This window comes from Colias eurytheme, chromosome 22 (assembly GCF_061535395.1).
Source record: "Colias eurytheme isolate Ceu_HAF_F1 chromosome 22, ilColEury1 Martin Lab GWU primary, whole genome shotgun sequence".
Lineage (NCBI taxonomy): Eukaryota > Metazoa > Arthropoda > Insecta > Lepidoptera > Pieridae > Colias > Colias eurytheme.
The window spans coordinates 7,923,664-7,946,357 of NC_143001.1; the positions used below are offsets into that span (position 1 = coordinate 7,923,664).

General features: G+C 33.8%; 2 protein-coding genes across 3 annotated transcripts in view; one reads left to right on the top strand and one right to left on the bottom strand.

Annotated features, from left to right (window-relative positions):
* LOC149898785 (uncharacterized) overlaps positions 1-10,816 on the bottom strand; it is a 28,995-nt gene extending 18,179 nt beyond the window's left edge. Inside the window, exons 1-12 of one of the 2 annotated variants that reach the window (XM_090115221.1) lie at positions 10,768-10,816; positions 10,369-10,567; positions 9,220-9,357; positions 8,429-8,486; positions 7,701-7,787; positions 6,624-6,715; positions 5,423-5,831; positions 5,004-5,075; positions 3,349-3,451; positions 2,660-2,782; positions 2,079-2,172; positions 1,320-1,438 (exon numbers count right to left, since the gene is read on the bottom strand). In XM_090115221.1, the coding sequence (XP_089971347.1) occupies positions 1,320-1,438; positions 2,079-2,172; positions 2,660-2,782; positions 3,349-3,451; positions 5,004-5,075; positions 5,423-5,831; positions 6,624-6,715; positions 7,701-7,787; positions 8,429-8,486; positions 9,220-9,357; positions 10,369-10,567; positions 10,768-10,778 (1,505 nt within the window). In that variant the 5' untranslated portion in view covers positions 10,779-10,816. The remainder of the gene's footprint in view (positions 1-1,319; positions 1,439-2,078; positions 2,173-2,659; positions 2,783-3,348; positions 3,452-5,003; positions 5,076-5,422; positions 5,832-6,623; positions 6,716-7,700; positions 7,788-8,428; positions 8,487-9,219; positions 9,358-10,368; positions 10,568-10,767) is intronic. The other variant, XM_090115222.1, reaches the window with a different exon arrangement.
* A 3,468-nt stretch (positions 10,817-14,284) lies between these two features.
* Positions 14,285-20,460, top strand: LOC149898787 (uncharacterized). The gene is made up of 6 exons (XM_090115156.1): positions 14,285-15,061; positions 15,369-15,633; positions 16,890-17,002; positions 18,617-18,744; positions 19,449-19,536; positions 20,388-20,460. Exons 1-6 carry the CDS (start codon positions 14,482-14,484, stop codon positions 20,432-20,434), a joined length of 1,221 nt encoding a protein of 406 aa, XP_089971282.1. The 5' UTR covers positions 14,285-14,481; the 3' UTR covers positions 20,435-20,460.
* The last annotated feature ends 2,234 nt before the right edge of the window (positions 20,461-22,694 follow it).

Here is a 22,694-nt window from a genome sequence, read left to right on the forward strand (position 1 = left end):
TATCAAAAAGGGAAAATGGGACTAGTAGAAGTTAAATGTCTAATTCCGGCAAAAGACATGAATGCGGAAGATGCGGTTAAAAAAATTTAATATTTGAAATACAATGCAAAAAATAACACTTTTAAGAATCATGACTATTTTTTCCAAATTCAGGGACAACTAAACGTTGCAGAAGCAGAAGTCTGCTTATTTGCTGTTTGGACTGGAGTGAATCATTCGTTAAAAATAGAATATATAAAAAAGTATGTAACGTTTAGGCAAAATAAAATGATGACCATTATCAAGATTTTACATAAATTGCCTACTGTCAGAATTGATTGATTCGAGACTTCAGCATTCGATGCCCATCAAGGACCCATCCTATATCATTCAAGCGATTGAAAAAAAAGAGATAAATCCAGTGCAACCGATAAAGCATCAGAATGCTAGCAAAAGATTTATTAGGTTTATCAATATAAATCTATATATTATACATAATATAATAAATCTGTAGAAGACGCGAAGACTGACATCCGCGCGGACGGAGTCGCGGGCGGAAGCTAGTCAGAAATAAATATCTTTTGTTTTCATTTGCGTATTTTTCTATTTTATAATTTTTTAACACAAACATTACATTTTTTTATTATATACAAAATTTGTTTATCCGTTTTATTAGTTAAACTGAACAACTTTCACTAAGAAACTTAGGTCGAAAAAAATGTATAGAGTTATGCATTTTGTATGGAAAGCTTATTTTTTTTTATATTTCGTCCAAATTTCTTTGTAAAAGTTGATCAGTTATATAAACATGAAGTTGAAGATATCAATAGAAAGTATTCGCAAATTTTGTGTACTGATAAAAAAAAATCACCCGGTGTAATTTTCACGAAAATTGTTTCAAATTGTCATTTTTGGTACTTATTACAAATATTAAATTATACGAATGATTTAATTTTTAAAAATTAAGTGGAGCAACTTTCCCTTAGTACATTTGTATTATTTACATATAGGATGACAGGATGCATTTGTTTGCACTACTAGACCAAGCCCTTAAGGCGACGATTTTGGTATCTTTGAATATTGCCAAAGAAGTTTCACTTCTGACACGTGTGCTCGGCACACACGCTATTTTTCATGTTCTTTAAAGCAGATATATGTAACTACTAGCGGTCCGCCCCGGCTTCGCCCGTGGTACCTACATGTTTAAACTATCCTATCTCTCAAGTTGGATCGAACTGCACATGGTGTGCGAATTTTATTATAATCGGTTAAGTGGTTTAGGAGTCCATTGAGGACAAACATTGTGACACGAGATTTATACATAAGATTTTATTATTTACCTGTCTTGTAACTGTTTCTGCAGCGCGACCGCATTCTTTCTCCTTCTAACTTCTTTCGCGCGCAAAACTCTCTCTCTTAGCGACTCTTGTTCGCGAACTTTCCTTCTGTATTCACTGTCCTGTTACATAATTGCAATAAATAAAATAAAATTATATTATGTAAGATTTTATTTTACGTTGAATTGTTGGCTCATTATGATACGAATGAAACGTCATATTAATTCCAAAAAATTCAAATTCAAAATCGTTAACACTGAGTTAGTAAGCCTCGGTTTACTTATTTAACTCAAAGTTTTGACACAAGTGGGCTTAAGTGTCTAAATATCAGAAGTGTCGCTAATATCTCACTAAGTGACACTAAATGAAAAAAAATTGTTTGTCTGTAAAGTCGGTTTACTGACAATAGTTGAACGTGACAACGTCCGATTGTGCTTCTTTGTCGCTCGTTCCGCGCTCTCGCTCGCACTTCAAGCCTTACATGGAACGCCTCAGAGCGAGGTAACGCCGCATGAGTTTTTTCGTGCGTGCAGCCGGCTTTATCGAATTATAAGACGTTGTCACGTCAAAATAGAGAACTTAATTAGAATTTAATAGAGAATTACATGGCAATCGGGTCAGACTCAGCCATGCTGTCGGGCTTTACCACCTGAACAGCTCTGATTTTCAGTCTGCCCGTATTGCATTTCAGTATATCAGCACCATGCCTATATCCCTATATCATCACTATCACATCACAATCTCATCACCATCACCACTAACCTCATCATCATGCGGTCTGGCACGTCGTTCCTCCCGGCGATGTTCCCTCACGGGTGAGGGGGAGCGGCGGGGAGGGGGGGAGGGGGACCGCATTCTGTGGGGGGAATATATTATATAATTAATAGAGTTAAAAAACAGGCTTATGAAATTAGTGTATTGTCACCGATTCTTTGATAAGTGTACAAAATCCATACTAATATTATAAATGCGAAAGTAACTCTGTCTGTCTATCTGTTACTCAATCACGCCTAAACTACTGAACCAATTTGCATGAAATTTGGTATGGAGATATATTGGTACCCGAGAAAGGACATAGGATAGGTTTTATCCCGGAAATCCCTCGGGAACTATGCGAGTTTTTCTTTGATTGCGCGGGCGATGCCGCGGGTGGAAAGCTAGTTTACTATACGTTATCTACTGTAGTATACTATTGCACCTCATGGTAGGCTTTTTAGTTCCGCTACGGCACACTAGGGGCGCTGTACGAAATTCCATACAAACCGCTTACTACAATCGCTAGCGAGAATCGTGTGCTTAAACTCATGGTAGAGCTACTGAAGTATCAAACCAAAAAATCTCACCTTCGTCTTAATCCTGCGCGATTTGCGTGTATGAATTCCTCTTGTTTTCGCAATAATTCGTCATCATTGCGTCTTGAACGAGCTAGCTCATTCTCTATCTCTATTGTTGTGTTCTCTATGTATCTGAAAAGAAGACAGAAGAAGATTTATAAGAGAAGATTAGAAATTGAAGATTTCATTTAGAGTAATATATTGAATGTATTTGGTACGCCCAGACAGGATAAAATAACTTTTTTCTTTAAATTTATACCCATTTTTTTAAATGTGAGTATAGTATAATAATAGAGCAAACTGCAAAACTTAATTCTTGTTTTAATATAGGTACTTTACTTTTTTAACCCGCTTTTTGAGTGCGTATACCGCAATATGCAATTTCAGATAAATTTTAAAATATTTTTTTTTTCAGTTCAAACTCAAACTCAAACATTTATTTATTCAATTAAACTTCTTATAGAAGCACTTTTGTAACGTCATTACATATTTTCAACATTTAACACCGATTCGGAAAGCAGTATCTACGGAGAAGAACCGGCAAGAAACTCCATAGTTGCTCTTTTAAATCATGTCAGTTTTACAATTTAATTTTACAAAATACATATGTAACATCATTTATTATAATAATAAATCCTAAATCCAAAAAAACATTAAACTTTACAATATTAATAACAAAATATAAATAAAACACATACCTCTGCGGTGATCTCCTCAAATTCCTACTAGCGGCTCTAGCAAGAGCGCTCCTTTGTTCCGCTATGAATCTTTCTGCTGCGTCGTCTATATCTTTTATTGGTCCTGTTTAATATAATATAGTTTTATTACATTGAGATATACATATGGAGACGACACCGCCTACATCACATATGTTCCGCTCAACATAAGCCATATGGCTTAACTGCACGCTCATTTTTTATTTGTTTTAAAGTGAAACGCATCAAATATGCCTTCGTGAGTGTTACGATATTGCACAAATAATACAACCACTAACTAACTTTTCATCGGTAAGTACCTAACTAGATAATAATTTTTAAAACTTAGTTAGAGCAAAAAAAATGGCGCACAGATTTTGTTCGTGGTGTCTCCTCCATACGTAGTAATATTATCTCAATGTTTTATTATCATAAAAAATATATCGTAATTATTAGAACAAAAACATGAGGGTATAATTGTTGGCCAAGCGTGGGTTGTGCACCTAATTATATTGTTAAACTTTAATAAAAGTAACATTAATGTTTTCACAATTATTGTTTGCATTTTTTTTTTATAAACAATTTTTTACAGATGTTATTCTGTGGCTGAAATGAATTAAGCACTCAGCTTGTTTATGATATAATGGGCACCTTGTATATATATAAATATAAAGCATTAAAACACAGAATTTAAAAATAACAAACACTAAAATATACAGCAAACATTCTAACTCAAGTTTATTTTTAAGAATAAAGAACTAACATATAGTAATGTGACGAATACTAGTTTATATTTTCTAAATAAACGAACTTCTAAAATGTATATAAAACATAGTCTTCCATATTTTACCTGTACTATCACTATATGATGTAAAACTAAGTCGCTTCTCGCCGTTTGTATGTCTGTATGCTTAAATCTTTAAAACCACGCAACGGATGTTGATGCGCTTTTTAATAGATAGTGATGATAGATTCTCGAAGGTCTTCGTATACAATTTATAAGGCAAAATCGCGGGAGGAAAGATAATTATTTAAATATACATACGTATTTTGTTTTACAAATAAAGCAAGCCCAAAACATACAATTATTTTTTCTTATAAGTTGTGTCGATCGAATGTTTCGCGCGTTATTCTTATTTTTTCAACTATTATTTATTTATTTTTTATTTCAAGTGGAAAAGTGTAAAAAAACAACGAAACATGATGTTTTACTTATGTATTATTCGTATTCGTAACATAACTTAAAAATAAAAGCACTAAGCAAAAAAGCTACAAAACTATACAAAAGTGCATCACAAACATTCTAGTACTAAGCAATATCTAGATAATATAAATAATTAACTCCACAAATAAGGCAATATCTTATTTAAATTATGAGTGATTTTTTAATTTTAATTATTTAGGTTAAAATGGAAATTTGCCATACTTTTAATGTTATTATTATGAATTATATATAAGTGAAATGTACAAAGTAATTGAATTTCTTTTATTTTTATTAAGAATTAATAATAATATTGCCTTTTAAAGCAAATATTGTCATCTTTTTCTTTCAAAGCATTATGATTACAATAAATTATTTATTTATATAAACAATATTTTTGTATTATCTCGATTTTCGGGAGTTAATCATTTCTAATCGTGCAATACAATAAAATTACCGAATTTTTGCTCGAGCGTGGGGCTTAGGGGCGGTGTCTTTTGTATGCGCGTCGGTATGTAAGCTGGCAACCCTACACACACGTTCATATTATATTAGTGTTGCCAGTTAATTATAAGTTAATTTATTATATTCATTAACTAATATAAATACTAAATAGTACAAGAAATTACCAATTTTTGACAATTACCAAAATCTTTTGTAGTGAAACTTCTTTAGACGCGTTGAGAGTAAAATTTCAAGGTTGCATCATGGCAATACCGTCACGTCATTGAGTAAGGCAACGATTTTGGTATGTTTCAATCTTGCCAAAGAAGTTTCACTTCTGACACGTGTCGGCACGCTCTTTTTTTCGTATTAAATTTTGACAATAACAAAAATCTTGTATTCCTATAATAAATACAAAAAAAAAGAACTCACCCTCAACCGGCGGCTGAAAGTTGCCCTTAAAGTGTGGATTGATGAGCACTTTCTTCCCCGTCAACGGGGGCAAATTCGGGGGCAAAACTGGCAACATTCTAACTTCTTGCTCCACGTTTTTACCTGGCAACACTGGTACCGGCTGCCTTATAACTTGGGGCAAATTGGGCACAATTTCCCGGGGCACAAACGGTCTATATACCGGGAACATTGGCCTTTCGAAGTTTTGGTTTGGGAACGTTTCTTCATTGGGACGGTAGAATCTTTGGAAATTTTGGAAATCAGGCCGTATTTCCGGTTGTATTTGTCTCTCTTGTGGTGGTTCGTGACGTATTTCCGGTATATCGGGACGCATTTGGGGCGGACTGTGACGGGGAGGGGGGAAAGACGGGCGGGGGGCGAAGTTCGCCTGAAAATGATAGAAATTATGTTAATATTATGCGTTTTTTGTGTCATATGATATAAAGAGATGGTTTCTCAACTTGCGTGAATATATTAATTAAAGTGTTGATATAGTTTAAGCAATAGCATCAAAATTATTAGTAGATCTTTTTAAGATCGTCGTAAGTTATTAATCATTTCAACTGACAAAATATAAACTAAAAAGAAGTTGTGATACCGGCCATTCCACTTATTCAATTTCCTTAAAATGAATTTCTATGTGTCTATGTAATCTTTAAAAATAATCAGATATAAATGAGTGCTTTTTAAATGCATAAATAAAAATTTAAATTGCATATGTCAAATAACACCTAATTATAATGATTAACACAGCTAACTTTACAATAATGCAACAGATATTTCCCACACCAAATTTTTATTTTATTAAAATAAAAAATTGGTTGTCTGTAAAGTCGGTTTACTGAGGATAGTTGAACGTGACAACGTCCGATTGTGCTTCTTTGTCGCTCGTTCCGCGCTCTCGCTTGCACTTCAAGCCTTACATGGAACGCCTCAGAGCGAGGTAACGCCGCATGAGTCATGTTTTTTTGTGCGAGCAGCCGCCTTTATCAAATTATAAGACGTTGTCACGTCAAAAAATATATTTTTAAATGCATAAATAAAAGTTCCCCAATCCATAATTGCTCGTACATGAGCAATATTCATACCGGTATTTCTTTATAGCCGACCAATTATTAATTTTTTTAGTAAATATATACATTTTGTTCAATTAAATTGAAACAAACAAACACATCCTCACCCGAAACTGCATATTATTCCGTCTATATGGATGCGCGTGTCTGTGCGGACGCCACGCGCCGCGACCCCGAGCACGGGGCACGTATACTTTATCTGAATATTATAAATAAATAAATATTATAGGACATTATTACACAAATCGACCTAGTCCCACAGTAAGCTCAATTAAGGCTTGTGTTGTGGGACTTGTAGGTACTAGGCGACGATAAATATAATCCTATCCTAATCTTAATACTATTATAAAGGCGAAAGTTTGTAAGGATGTATGGATGTATGGAAGTATGGATGTATGGATGTTTGTTACTCTTTCACGTAAAAACTACTGAACCGATTACAATGAAATTTAGCACACATATAGAGGGTAACTTGGATTAACACATAGGATAGGTTTTATCCCGGAAATCCCACGGGAACGGGAACTATGCGGGTTTTCCTTTGAAAACGTGGGCGAAGCCGCGGGCGGAAATCTAGTACTATTATAAAGGCGAAAGTTTGTATGTATGGATGTTTGTTACTCTTTCACACAAATACTACTGTACCGATTACAATGAATTTTAGCACACATATAGAGGGTAACTTTTTTTTTTTTTTTTATTACTACAACCGGCAAAGGAGCGGGCGGTACACTTGATATAAGGTGTTCACCGCCGCCCATAGCAATTGCAACGAAGAATTATTAAATTATTATAAAATCGAATTCAATAAATAATTTGCAGTGAACTTGGATTAACACATAGGATAGGTTTTATCCCGGAAATCCCACGGGAACGGGAACTATGCGGGTTTTCCTTTGATTACTTTTTTGGCTCATAGATATATTATTGGAATGTAAAGAATAACATTTGACAACATCTTTATTATAATATTGATTTATTATGCTACCTCACCTAATCCATTTACTTACAATTTATTTAGAAATATTTTGTTTTAAATCAACTTCAAATTTACAGTTTTATAAACTTAACTACTAACAAATTTTGCAGAACAAAAACTAAATTATTTTAAGCCAGATCAAACCTACAACTTCTCAACTAATACATAGCAATACCACATAGAAAAATAAAGAAAAAGCACTTACCAAGAGAATCCGGTATATTCCTAATTTGTGGGGTCCGTTGTGACCCCACCGGTCGTTCTGATGTGAATCTCTCCCTATTCAGATCTCCTAAAAGATAAAAACGTAACAATTAATTACCAAGTTAATTTTATATAGAAATATGGATAAGTAGATAATATTTTTGATAGAATGCTTGCGGTGAAACATTACTATATTTTGTATTAGATTTTCAACATACACAAACATTTATTTATTCAATTAGACTTTTTCTAGAATCACTTTCGAATCGTCATTACATATTTTCAACATTTACCACCGATTCGGAAAGCAGTATCTATGGAGAGGAACCGACAAGAAACTCCATAGTTGCTCTTTTGTCAGTACATATTACAATTTAATTTTACAAAATATGTATCTATGTATAATCAGCAACAAATATAATTATTCAGATACAGATTACAGAAAATAATGTTTTATAGTTTCTGTTAGTACATTCAGCAAAATTTCAACTACATAACTAACTAATTTAATGTTTTTGGCTGATTTAATTTCACACACGGCACGATTTGATCCCATACTAAGCTTTCGCTTGTGTTATGGAAACCAGATGGTTGATAAACATACATATATAATTTTAAATAAATACTTATATAGATAATTAACACCACACAATTATGTTCATCACACAAATATTTGCCCTGGGTGGGAATAAATAATGATGCTAATAAATTTAGTTATAATGTACTTACCAGCTAGAGGAGCCATTTCTGATGGAACAATTTGTGGAGACTCCATAGGTGCTGCTGGCTGCAAGATAAAATCATTTTTATACTTTTAATTGATTCTAATGTAAATAAATCTAAACTTTAATTAATACAAGAGGTTGTATGTTTTATTAAAGATTCAAACACAACAAAAGATTCAAAAAGAACATCAAAATTTATGATATTTAATTTATTTACACATATTTCAACGAGAAAAATAACTTTTCAAAAAACACTGTAGCCATAAACATATTATAAATTTCTATTTATTCTTCATTCTTAACTTTTTCATTTTAACGCTACTAGCTGTGCCTTGTAGTTTTTTCCGCATGCTCAGCTCCTATTAATTGTCCTCGCATATATGTATTAAGTATAGCCTTTCTCAATAAATGGGCTATCTAACACTAAAAGGATTTCTCATATTGAACCCATAGTTCCTGAGATTAGCATGTTCAACCAAAAAAACAAACTCTTCAGATTTATAACAAAAGTATATATTTTTAATATTGCACATAAGATCTTAATACTATTATAAAGGCGAAAGTTTGTAAGTATGGATGTATGGATGTTTGTTACTCTTTCACGTAAAAACTACTGAACCGATTACAATGAAATTTAGCACACATATAGAGGGTAACTTGGATTAACACATAGGATAGGTTTTATCCCGGAAATCCCACGGAAACTATGTGGGTTTTCCTTTGAAAACGCGGGCGAAGCCGCGGGCGGAAATCTAGTACTATATAAAAAATATACTTAATTAAAGCTATACTCACAATAGGCGGAGGCACAGCATGTTCCCTCTCATAAGTAGGTTCATACGGTGCATATGTAGAATGCTCTGGACGTTTGTTCGGCACTTCAACTACTATGTTCGGCACAACACACTCTGCTTCTGGCGCGTATTGTACAGGCTGAAAATTGTAGAGATTAGTACTATGTATTTTTTTTTTTAAATAAATAAATAAATAAATATTATAGGACATTATTACACAACACGACCTAGACCCACAGTAAGCTCAATTAAGGCTTGTGTTGTGGGAACTAGGCGACGATAAATATAATATTTAATAAATACTTATATAGATAATAACACCCAGACCCAAGAACAAATAATTGAGTTCATCACACAAATATTTGCCCTGACCGGGGATCGAACCCGGGACCGTCGGCTCAGTAGGCAGTTACTTTACCACTGCACCAACCGCGTCGTCAGAATTGTAGAGATTATGTACTATTGTTTGAATATTTATAGATATTAGTGTGATGAGATGTGAATCACTGTTATTTTATACTAGCTGCGCTCCGCGGTTTCACCTGCGTGGCTCTGCTCCTGTTGGTCTTAGCGTGATGATATATAGCCTATAGCCTTCCTCGATGAAGGGGCTATCTAACACCAAAATAATTTTTCAAATCGAACCAGTAGTTCTCGAGATTAGCGCGTTCAAACAAACAAACTCTTCAGTTTTATAATATAATAATAGTATAGATGTTTGTCTTCAATTATTTATGAAAACTAACCTATATTTTGTATTAAATAAAACACATCATTTAATCAAGATATAATGTTCAGATTTTTTAAGGTTATCTAACAAATCGCACTTCACAGAGGAAATGGTTGAATCCAAAACTAAACTATAAGATTTCTATGTAGCAACACAAAATCTCATACCAAGCAGGCATATTTAGCTTATTTTGTGTAATTTTCGTACATTTCTTTGTAAATTCTGACATGTCATGATTTAGAAAGGTTCATAGTTCATACATACATTCTCTTTTGGTTTATCATACTTTCCAATTACATATATCGAAGCCACCCAAAGCTCTTAACAAGATTACAAACTTATAATAATTTTGTGTAACCCGCGAAAAAATACTTCTTAAAAACCATAAAAACTCGAAGGTTAGATAATTTTAAGCATTACCTGGGTATATTCAATATTTTGTTCAGCATAATCAGTTGGTACAACAATTTGTTCTCTGTAAGCTGTTCCCCTTGCCGACGGAACGTTTTGTGAATTCGCACCGTCGTAATCGTCAGCTAACAACTGTTCTTCTTCGTCGTTTCCCAAATTATAATCTGCGAGGCTGTGATCTCCTAAATCTTCGCCTAATAAGTCCTCGCTGCAAAAAAAAGTACGATTCAAACACATGGATAGATTGACCTGACTATACGTATGTTTTTTTCACAACAACACTATGATAAGGCAAATGTTTTTAATTCAAATGCAACTAAATTTTATGCTTATTCGAAATGTACACTATGAACTATTGAATTGAGTTAATTAATATGAAATTATTTAATTTTTATCAAAAACACTAACTTATCCGACATGTTGACAAAATAGATCGATGTAGATTATGTAATGTTGCCATCTTCACTACAATACGACTTCATGATGTTTATTGCCATATTTAATTTTAACAAAGCTATTGCATAGCGGCATAGCATGGGCATAGCTTTTATCTCAGACTGAGCGCGGCGACCGAATGTATAAATTCCGTAACGAAAAAACCTAACACCCCCCCCACTCCAACCGGCACAGCGTGTCTGTATTCAACGTCAACGTAAACGTATCGATAGTGCGAAAACGCGTCGATAATTATAAAACTTATCGATACAACATGGTCGATAAATTTTGAATTTGAATTTTAATGATAATAATTAAATATTTGTGATATTTTGAGAGTTGAGACACATAAGTATTTATCACTATAATTAAAAAAATCGTGTCTGACTTCAAAAAATAGTAGTTAAATGTGGGTAAAACTGTACTTTATCGGATGTCGAGTTGAGAGGCGTCTTGAATTGTTTTTCTTGAAATGAATAGCTAAATTTGACAATATCAAAGCAATAAATATGCGTTTCCGTCAACTGAAATTTCAGATGTAGATTCCATAGGACAATAGCTAACCACAAAAAAATTTACGTCTCTTAACTCGACGTCCTATAAAGTAAAGTTGAACCTTTCAAAAATTCATAACTCAAAAACTAAGTTTCCGGCAACTGAAATTTCAGATTAAGGTTCCATATAAGGTTCCATAGGATAATAGCTAACCACAAAAAAATTTACGCCTCTCAACTCGACGTGCCTTATGTAAACATATCCCTACAATTAAGCTAATCGACGTGAGCAAATTGCGTTTAATAAAATATAATAATAATCGGGATAGCTGCTTTAATTTGAATTTTGAACGAAGCTTTACTGACTGTTTTAAAATCACTTTAAAATGAATAAGGGCGTATTCAGAAAGAAAGCTTGAAACTTATAAGCGCTTATCGGCGCTTGTCATGTTCATATATTTTCCTGTCAGTTGACAGGAAAATGACAGGAAAATATATGAACATGACAAGCGCCGATAAGCGCTTATAAGTTTCAAGCTTTCTTTCTGAATACGCCCTAAGTCTATGTTAAGGTCTATGTACCTAAGTCTTTATTTACTCTCATGTCTGTAGCAAAGAAGTAAGAGCTGCGTGTGTACCAAAAAATGTTGTGTGGTTTTATGAAACCACGGTAAAAGTGAAACTGTTCGAACGGTTCCGAACACTGCTTTGTGTAGCGCATGTCGCGTGACGGTCGGCTGCCGAGTAGGTATACCTACTCGGCAGCCGCGATACACGCGACATGCGCTACACAGACCAAAAAGTTTGAGACGATGTAATAAAAGTTTCACTTTAAAAATATTTGTTTTGATGAAATATGATCTATTACTATTAATATTTCCTCAGGTTGCTTTTTCCTTAACAGCGGACGCTTACCAAAAACGGTCTGAGCGAGAGATTCATACAAGAAAGTAATACACTGGAAAGAGAGATTTCCCAACGGTAAATGGTCCTCGTCTTACGTTTTGACAACTCAACCAATCATTGATGTTTGTAGAAAATAGAAATGGTAGTTAGGGTGACTATGAATTTTGTTTGCACTATCGCTCGAATTAGGTATTTTTTGCGCTTGCGCTTACCAACACATTTTGCGATTCATTTTTATAGATAAGACTAGCAGTCCGCCCCGGCTTCGCCCGTGGTACATATTTACGTTTTCTCTACATAAGAACCATCCTCGTACTTCAAGGAATATAATAAAAAAAGAATTAACGGAATCGGTTCAGCCGTTCTCAAGTTATGCGCTTACCAACACATTTTGGGATTCATTTTTATATTATGAAATGAAATGAAATGAAATGAAATAACTTTATTATGGACATAATATTATGAAAAAAAATATACAATACCTATAGATGAAAAAAAAGGAACTTAAAAAAAATACTATATGCCATAATTAGGCCAACCACTCAGTGTGTCATCACTGATTTTCAGTGGCCGCCTGGATGTCTTATTGACAGTGGATGTATGATGTATATTATAGACTAGCGGTCCGCCCCGGCTTCGCCCGTGGTACATATTTACGTTTTCTCTACATAAAAACCATCCTCGTACTTCAAGGAATATAATAAAAAAAGAATCATCGAAATCGGTTCAGCCGTTCTCGAGTTATGCGCTTACCAACACATTTTGCGATTCATTTTTATATATAAAGAAAGATAAGTTATTAAAGGAAAAATATATGAATAAAGTATAAATATGTTATTTTAAATTTGTTTACCAACTGAATAAAGTTTGTTTATTCCATTTGAATATTTCTTGTATTAATTATAAGTACTTTAAAAAATATGTTTAATTGGAATACATATCAGAAAAACGTGGGTACTTTTTAAATAATAAAGTTAATAAAATAAAAGGTCGGGTTTAGTGCTATTTCTTTATTAATAAATCAAACAATAATAACAATGTTTTAAAAATGTTAAATAAAAATAAGAAATAATTAATAATTTAAAATGATAATATAATAATTAATAATATTAAAAAAAAATTTATTTCATTTTATCCATTCTACTATCAAAATCTTCAAAATCAATTTAGCGGTTCAGAAAATATATCGTAACATTTAAATTACATACTTTACATATTTTACGCTATAAGACATAAGTAATTCGCATTCAGAATATTAGAAAGTGTATCATACAAAACGGTAAGTTTTTTATGGTTTTTTGTGCCATGGTGAACAGTCTAGTAACGTCATTGGCACCCGTTACACGCTCAATCTAGAATGTGATCCTTGATCATGATCATTGATCTCAATCCAGATTGACTGTGTAATGTATTTGATTGACGGATCGTAAAAACTGATCAGAAAATATCTAGATTTTTAGAAATCAACGATCTCGATCCTCTGATCGAGATCCAGATTGATCGTGTAATGTAACATGCTGTCAAATTACGTCAGTCTGCGTTCGGAGCGCGATGGTATGGGACGACAACACACAGGTGTAACCATTTTTAACAGATGATCAAAACATGCCTCCTTCATCCTGTAGTAATTTGCGTAATCCTCTTCCTCTTCCGTACTATAAAATTTCATCTAACAAGTTCGAATGTGTATAGATGTTCCTTTTTAGTAGCCACGGTTTAACCCAGCGTTTCCTCTTCACGCGTTTTTTCAAATAACAGGCAATAATTATTGCTGCACAAGATTTGTTCTTATTCAGATCTATTTAGTGGTTGTGAATGCGTGTGCATTTGACAATGTCGAACAGTGGACTGATATGATCTGGATTGACCATCTAATGTCGCGACGATCCACATAAAGATTCGTCAATCCGTCACCTGACTTGGGTCGTGATCTGGATTGAGCGTGTAACGGGTGCCATTGTGTGTGTGGTATAGTCTGTGTCGTACCGCGTACGTGGTACTGGTGGTACTATTTGAGTCTGTGGTTTATATGTCAAAGCCAAACAAATTCTGAATTCTGAATTGCGCGTCTAGAAAGTAGAAAATACAAAATTACAAATTATTAATTACGATAGAGAAAAGATCAATTTTCATGAATCAATTAGTGTTTTACTAAAAAAAATATAGTAAGGTATTATTAGAACCAAATTTTGAAACATAGCTTAACTATCATCTACTTTCATAACCTAATTTTGCTGCCTGCACAGTGTTTACAAATTCGAACTATTTGTATTGAATATAGAACATCATGTCTGAGGATATGGACTGCGAAATAGAGTTTTTAGATGAGGATGCTGACATTGTTCAACAATGTGTGCAAACCGTCGAAACTCCAAGCGATGAGGCACTTTTAATAGAAGTAAAAGAAGAACAAACTCCTTTGCTCGTCGAAAGACCGATCGTAAAAGTGGAAACAGAGAGACCGATACGGCGAAGGAAGAGGAAAGATGAAGAAGATTCAGATTACGATCCAACTGATGAGTTTCGCCCAAGAGGTCGCAAACGGAAAAATGCAAATGTTTCCCGCCAAAACGTAACTTTGAAAACGCCGAAATCAGAGCCTAAAGTTAAGGATAAAAATAGTTCGAAATTCGATTTGAAGATTCGGAGGCAGCTTGATATTCGAATTCCCGATTACGATGATCCATTGTGCTTACCGGTGCGTGCATTGATAAAAGATGATAGTGATAGGAAAAAATTGCGAAATTGGAATAATTTGTGTTTGAAAAATTACAAATGCCATGATGTTCCATTACGGATGAATCTAGAGGAGATTGTGTCTTCCTCACGGACTGTTGTGTTACGAAACTTGATGAATAAACAAACAGGTAATTCTCTTCTGGCGAATTTACAATTAAATTCATTTTCTGTACAAATTTGTTAATAAAAAAATTCGTATTGATGTATTCTGATGACTTGTTATGTTTTGTCTTCTCTACGAATATGAAATTTTTATATTCTTACTTCAACTGAAACACATAGATAAATATTAAATTGTTTGTTATATGAAAATATGATTATTTCAAGCAGAAATTGCAATTCTGTGATATTGTAAATTAGTAAAACCTTGAAAATACACTTAAAGATGAATATTAATTTCAGTAATCAATAGATCAATTTATTTTTTATTTACAGAGAAAGTAGAAACAACAATGTGGGGTAAAATAACAATACAAGACAAGAAAGGCACAAAGAAATCGGAAATCATACAATCAGTGCTCCCCAGATATAGAGAGAAGAAATTCCTGCATTCTGTAGTTCTGGGCAATAAGAAAAACAGACCCGTTTATAACGAAGAGGAAGTTATATTGACAAAGGAATTTAATAAAGACGAAGAAATGCTAATTGTGTATAAACCTAAGCAGGCATTGTCTAGCTCGTATAAAATGTTTGAGACGAAGTAAGTTGTTTTCTGATGGATTGCAGTACTTTTGAATGATTTATGCTACAAACTCAAACTCAAACATTTATTTATTCAATTAGACTTCAAGAAGCACTTTTGAAACATTATATTTTTAACACTAACTGCTCCGCGCGGTCTCACCCCCGTGGCTTCGCTCCTGTTGGTCGTAGCGTGATGATATATAGCCTATAGCCTTCCTCGATAAATGGGCTATCTAACACCGAAAGAATTTTTCAAATCGGACCAGTAGTTCCCGAGATTAGTGCGTTCAAACAAACAAACTCTTCAGCTTTATAATATTAGTATTATAGTATAGATTTACCACCGATTCGGAAAGTTCTTCTCCATAGAACCGGCAAGAAACTCCATATACCTTATTATGACCAGGCTACCCCATCTGGAGCCCGCTTAAACATTATTGTATACTTTTTGTATGATGAGCATGTATCACATGCTTGACTTAGGCATTGCAATTTGGTGTAGTGTGAATCATGCTTTAGAGCTAGCGCGCACGAGCAACTTTGTCTCCGCAACTATTTTGTCTCTCCCATCAATTTGTATGGGGAGTTGCGTCGCTACGTGTGCGCACTTTCATACTAGCCCATAGGTGGGAGAGACAAAATAGTTGCGCGCTAGCTCTTAGTCTCGTAGTTTTTACTAGTAATGCAATGAATATCTAATATTAAACATTGCAATGCAAATGCGTATGTGAATATAATTGCTTGTTTTCAATCTATTGAAGTCTCATTAAAAATTCATATTTTTAACCCATTGAGCCCCGAACGGCCAGATCCGACCGCGACACAATAGATTTTCTATTGTGTCTGTTATTCTGGGGCCTGATGGATTAATGAGAATTTAATAGATATCTATCTAAGCTATACTTAAGTACTATAACTTATTATTATTGAAAAGAAAATATTGTTTGATTGTATTGAATAGGCTCCAAAATTACTGGATCATTTTTTTCATAGGCATTTTCAGGAAATAACTTGGCAAATAAAACAGATTTATGTTATACAAATTAAATGCTTATATCTTATTCTTGTGCCCTTAAAGAATGTAATGACGATTCAAAAGTGCTTCTGGAAGAAGTCTAATTGAATAAATAAATGTTTGAGTTTGAGTTTTGAGTTTGAGCTTATAAATCTTATAAAATATATAACTATAATGGCTAATGTTACTGTATTTAAAGGTAGTGTCTGCATTCAGCCCAAATCAACATTTAATTATTAAATTTTTTAATATTACAGTGAAAATACTGATGATGATGAAGCCAAGAAATACCTTCGCGAAGTGGTTGTGTGCAAAATGTGTGCGCCCTGCTATCAGACATCTTGGCGAGGGGTGCGGAAGAATAACACATGTGAGTATAGTCTTTTTTGGGTTGCCTGGTAGATCGCTGCCAGCGATAAGGCCGCCTACTGTACATTTATTAATTTATTGTTTAACTAGCTAACCGCCCGCGGCTTCGCCCGCTTTGTCTAAAACCTAATAAATTATATACTTAAACCTTCCTCTTGAATCACTCTATCTATTAAAAAAAACCGCATCAAAATCCGTTGCATAGTTTTAAAGATTTAAGCATACAAAGGGACATAGGGACAGAGAAAGCGACTTTGTTTTATACTATGTAGTGATTTATAAAATGTATCATAATATATGGTGTATAATAAAAATTTTTTCATTCATTCATTACAGTTTATACTTATAGTAGCTTTCTGCCTATGGCTTTGCGCGATTCTTCTAAAACTTAACAAATTATATACTAAACTCCACCACCACAACCACTCTGTCTCTAATATAAAACAGCATTAAATCTGTTGCATAGTTATAATTTATAAAAATGTTTAAGCGCAATACACATTGAGCCCGCCGGGCCGCCGACAAAGCCCGGCGACACAACCCGGCGGCCTGTATGAAAAGAATCATGTCGGCAACATGCGCCCGCGCGTGTTGCCCGCCGACATGTTGGCGGCTTGGGTACGCCTGCGCTCAGTTGCCCGGCGACGCTCGACCTGTAGTGACGTGCTTGTATTTTTTACGACATCACTGCCATCGTCCATTTTTAAGATTATTTCTATTTACTGAATTATCGAAGATACACCACCAAAATTATATGACACAACCACAAAACCTTTATCGACACATGGCAATCACTGACTGCCAAATTAATTTCTCATCTCAAGCCGCCGACATGCCGCCGACCAAATTTTCCGACTTGTAATAAGTGAAGCCGCCAACTAGACCGCCGACAAAAAGTTGCCGACATAATATGTCGGCGGCCCGGCGGGCTCAATGTGTATTGCGCTTAGCATACAGAAGGTGGAAAGCAACTTTGGGGGCCTGAACCCCAATCTATTGTAACATATTAATGTATGAATTCAAATAAATATTTTATTTATTTATTTGTTTTTATATCCATGCATGGGCTTAGCCTGCTTTGTAGAAAATTTTTAAATACAGTTAAAGCTCCTTATTCGCGCTTCCCTTATTCGCGTTTTCACTATTCTCGGACTGAAAAATTGCAACCTAATTCCTATATTCGCGGTCTAAAGTTCTTGGATCGAATCGGTACATAATATGTATCTTTTAAAGGTGAAACAAACTATCGGACGCGACTTACGGACGCGGCTTACAGTCTTCCTTATTTATATAATGTCGACTAGGAAAACGAGTCTAAACCTGAAGATATGTAATACCTAATTAGATGTAAATTAATCAATATGTATGGTCAAGAACTTCAATTAAACTGATTTATTTATGTATTTGCTTTACTATTTTGTCCCCTATAACCACATACAAATTACCATTCTATATATTCACGGTTTCTCTATTCGCGGCACATTTACGGATCCTATCACTCGAAAATATAAAGCTTTTACTGTATTTACTAAAACCTTTTCAAATTGATCTATCGAATAAAAAAAATGCTTCAAAATATTAAACATACTTATACTATTTATTATGTCTCTTCCAGCGACCATAAAGTGCGATATATGCGCACGCACATGTGTGAGTGTGTACAACCTGTTATCGCACATTCGCTCGCACACAGACAAAGACGTGCGCGAGCACAAGCGTGCCATCTCGCGGGCACTCGCACAGGTGAGTGAGATGGAGATAGATATATTAATTTTTGTTCAGTCAGTCAGTCAGTCAGTCAGTCAGGCAGTCAGTCAGGCAGTCAATCAATCAATCAGTAAATCAGCCAATAAGTAAATCAGTTATCAATAAATCAATCAATCAGTTATCAGTAAATCGACGAATCAGAAATAAATAAATACAGACACACCTGTCCGGCCGGCCTGAACCTCAATCCAATGTGACAAATTAATGTATGAATTCAAATAAAGATTTTATTTACACAGATGGCGAAGCGACTTTGTTTTATACAATGTCTAATTATAATTCACTAGCTGTGCTCTGCTGCTCCTGTTGGTCTTAGCGTGATGATATATAGCTTATAGCCTTCCTCGATATGTAACACAGAAATAATTTTTCAAATCGGACCAGTAGTTCCTGAGATTAGCGCGTTCAAACAAACTCTTCAGCTTTATAATATTAAGTAAATAAGTATAGATAAGACAAATCCTAGCAAAGCTTGCCTGGCAGAGATTGCTTATAAGCGATAAGGCTGCCTATTTAACATCTTATAATATGTTTATCTCTTTGTTTTTGCTTTTTTTTACTCTTCTGTATATATTAAATAAAATATATTTTAATGTATTTGGTTATTATAATATTCATATATAATAATTTTTTTTTCATAATTTAATTAATTATAAATAAATAATAAATATATTTTTTAGTCGGTAGAATATCACTACGAATGTCGGATCTGTCAAGAAAAGCAGCCAAGTATCAAGGCATTGCGGCAACACATCAAAACGCACAAGGGTGAGTGGATCAGCGAGTTTATTAAGTGCCTAGGCTGTGTCTTAAATAGTGGCTAATAGTTAAAGTTTATTAGTTTATAAAATTTGAAATTGTACGAGGAGTCAGGGAACACAGTGCGATTATAAATGCGAAAGTTTGTGAGGATGGATGTATGACGTATGTGTATGTTTGTTTCTCTTCTACGCAAATACTACTGAACCGATTACAATTAAATTTAGCACACATATAGAGGGTAACTTGGATTAACACAAAGGATAGGTTTTATCCCGGAAATCCCACGTGAACGGGAACTATGCGGGTTTTTATTTGAAAACGCGGGCAAAGCCGTGGGTGGAAAGGTAGTAAAAACTATTTTCGGGTTCCGTACCTCAGAAGAAAAAAAATACGGAATCCTTATGCATATGGTATCAGTTGTTAATTGATTTTTTTTAATCAGGTTTATTTTAGACGTATATATAATGTAAGAAATATCACGCGAGGCCGGGTCAAATATTAGTTTGAATGTAATAAGAATGTACTGCGATTCTACACAGCTACCCAATTGATGTAGGTAGTTGATAACAAAACGCAGCAAGTCAACGACTATTAGCAAAGTGAAGGTAGTTGGGTCGAACGTCGTATAAACAACGTCCGAGCCCCTAGGCACGATTCGTGTGAATGCGCCACGAGTCAAAGGAACGCGGCAATTTATAGTATTCGACAGCTAAACATGTTCGGACAGGAATCAGTGACAATTATCATCCACAAAAATATTAAATCAAAAGTTACGTCTAACAATAATATATTGTACTATTTTTTATACTAATTATTGTTTCTTAAAACTATGTAATCTTTTAAAATGTTTGTTCCAGGTCCAGAAGTATTTGTTTGCGACATTGGTGATCATTTGGTGTCGTAATATTGTAATAAATATATTTGAATACATTTACTGTTTAATTTTATCCCGCCTGTAGTGTCTTAGATTCAAACTAATATTTTTTTTATAGTTTAAGATTTCAGTTTATAGTCTAAGATTTCAGTATCGATTCTGCAGCTATATATTTTACTGTGATAAATTATTGTATAATTATTAATATGCTAATATAGATTGCAGCTTTTTACTTTTTTTAATAACTTTTACGCTATTTAGGAAATGTCGTAAAAAATATGGTTGCGAGCTCTCAGCTGCAATGTAAAATATTTTTTATTTATTTGAGGGCCTTTTATTTTATCTTTCTACTTTTAATAGAATTATCAAGTTTTATATTTCACTAGCTGTGCGTTGTGGTTTTACCCGCAGTGCTCCGTTCTCGTTGGTCTTAGCGTGATGATAATATATATAAGCCTATAGCCTCGATATTTATCCAGGGGCTATCTTACACCGAAATAATTTTTCAAATCGAACCAGTAGTTCCTGAGATTAGCGCGTTCAAACAAACACTTCTACTTTATAATATTAGTATAGATATTATAATCTTCTTCTTATACATATATAAAAATGAATCGCAAAATGTGTTGGTAAGCGCATAACTCGAGAACGGCTGAACCGATTACGATTTTTTTTTATTATATTCCTTGAAGTACGAGGATGGTTTTTGTGTATAGAAAACGTAAATACATATGTACCACGGGCGAAGCCGGGGCGGACCGCTAGTATAAGATAATTGGCAGAATCTGTCCTCACTGGGATTGGGAGTCAGAAGTTGGAACTTAAAAAAAAGACGGGTTGCATTCCGGGAGTGCCGGCAGAAGTGAAAACTTGATTATTAACGTTGAGCATGTTTGATATTTTGGAATGGTATCCGTCTTACGCTTTTTCGATCAGGTCACGTGTCCTGACGCGAGTTTAAGATTTTATACCCATTACAGAAAAAGTGCTCAACGCCGCTAAAGAAGTTTTCACTTCAAAAAGAAGATTTATATAAGAAGATAATAATATTATAATCTATGGTTATTGTTGTCTTTGGTACTAGCTTGATTTGAAACAAATTTGAAAACTACACAATAGATGGCGTTGGCTTCCAGACAGTTTGTAGTGTGGTAGTATATAAGCTTCTTGGTGGTAGTATTCTCTTGTGTTTGATTTAAAGCGAGTATTATACATTTTGAAATTAAAGAATTTAACGGATTTTAAACGCGATTCATTCATTATAATAATTATTATTGGGGACACTGAGTCTCCATGACCATTGACCACGTTCGCTGAGCTAAGTATGGGAATCGTCGGGATAAAATTGCGTTAAAATCCGTTAAAATCTTTAATACTACCTATAAGTAGTATTTATTCTCGATTTGTTGTATCACATACTAGCTGTGTCTCATGGTTTTTCTTGTGTTTAAACTTTAGATTCCTAAGAGAAATAACCAGCTTGTCTGTTTTCATATAGGTCAGAATATTATTGGATCAGACAAACTAAAAATAAGCAGACGTAGGTAATATTTTTTGTGATTATAATTTTAAATTTAAAATTTCTGTAGTAATTACGAATGAAACTAAAATGTAAGAAAATTATATTTACATATTAATTTTATGGTACACGAATACATCGAAATAAATAAAAATAGAATAAGTATAGAAACGTTTATTTTTTTCATAACATATCAGGTTTGCAAGATTGTCGAGTTGGAACACCCATCCATGTCCTGACCGCACCAACTGTCGCTTAACTCCATTGATTGCAGGCACGTGTAAAAACCATTACCATAGCAACATATTCAAAGGGGTTTTAAGTTAAAATTTAATTACAAACAGGGGTAGTAATTTAAATTATGCACCCCTTTGTCTGTCATGGTCATAATAGTTTTATAGTAATTGGAACTTTTTGCTTTCAAAATGTTAAATTAATAATTAGTAAATATAATTTTATTGTTTCACAGGAATAATCGATTATTAAGATATACAATAATTAATTCATTCATAATTCATTCTACAATAAGAGAAATAAAACACGCTACAATTGAAAACACTTTGAAATACTAACTTAGTAAGTTAGTAGGTACCTACTTATTCTTTGTATTTAAGATGGGTTAGAAATGGAATGAGCTTTTCTCAGTTTAAGAAAATAATTTATTGTATCTGGACCGATTATTATCATAATTATAAATATGTATGTAAGTAATAATTTCTTTTATTTCTCTATGTTTACAAATACAAGTGCCTGCGGGCACGGGGCAACATA

Bases quoted from the DNA above. Each gene is read 5' to 3' on its own strand.
- LOC149898787 (XM_090115156.1), top strand. From the start codon at position 14,482: ATGTCTGAGGATATGGACTGCGAAATAGAGTTTTTAGATGAGGATGCT. The intron at 15,062-15,368 runs GTAATTCTCTTC...TTTTATTTACAG, and splicing joins CTTGATGAATAAACAAACAG to AGAAAGTAGAAACAACAATG. The intron at 17,003-18,616 runs GTGAGTATAGTC...TGTCTCTTCCAG, and splicing joins GGTGCGGAAGAATAACACAT to CGACCATAAAGTGCGATATA.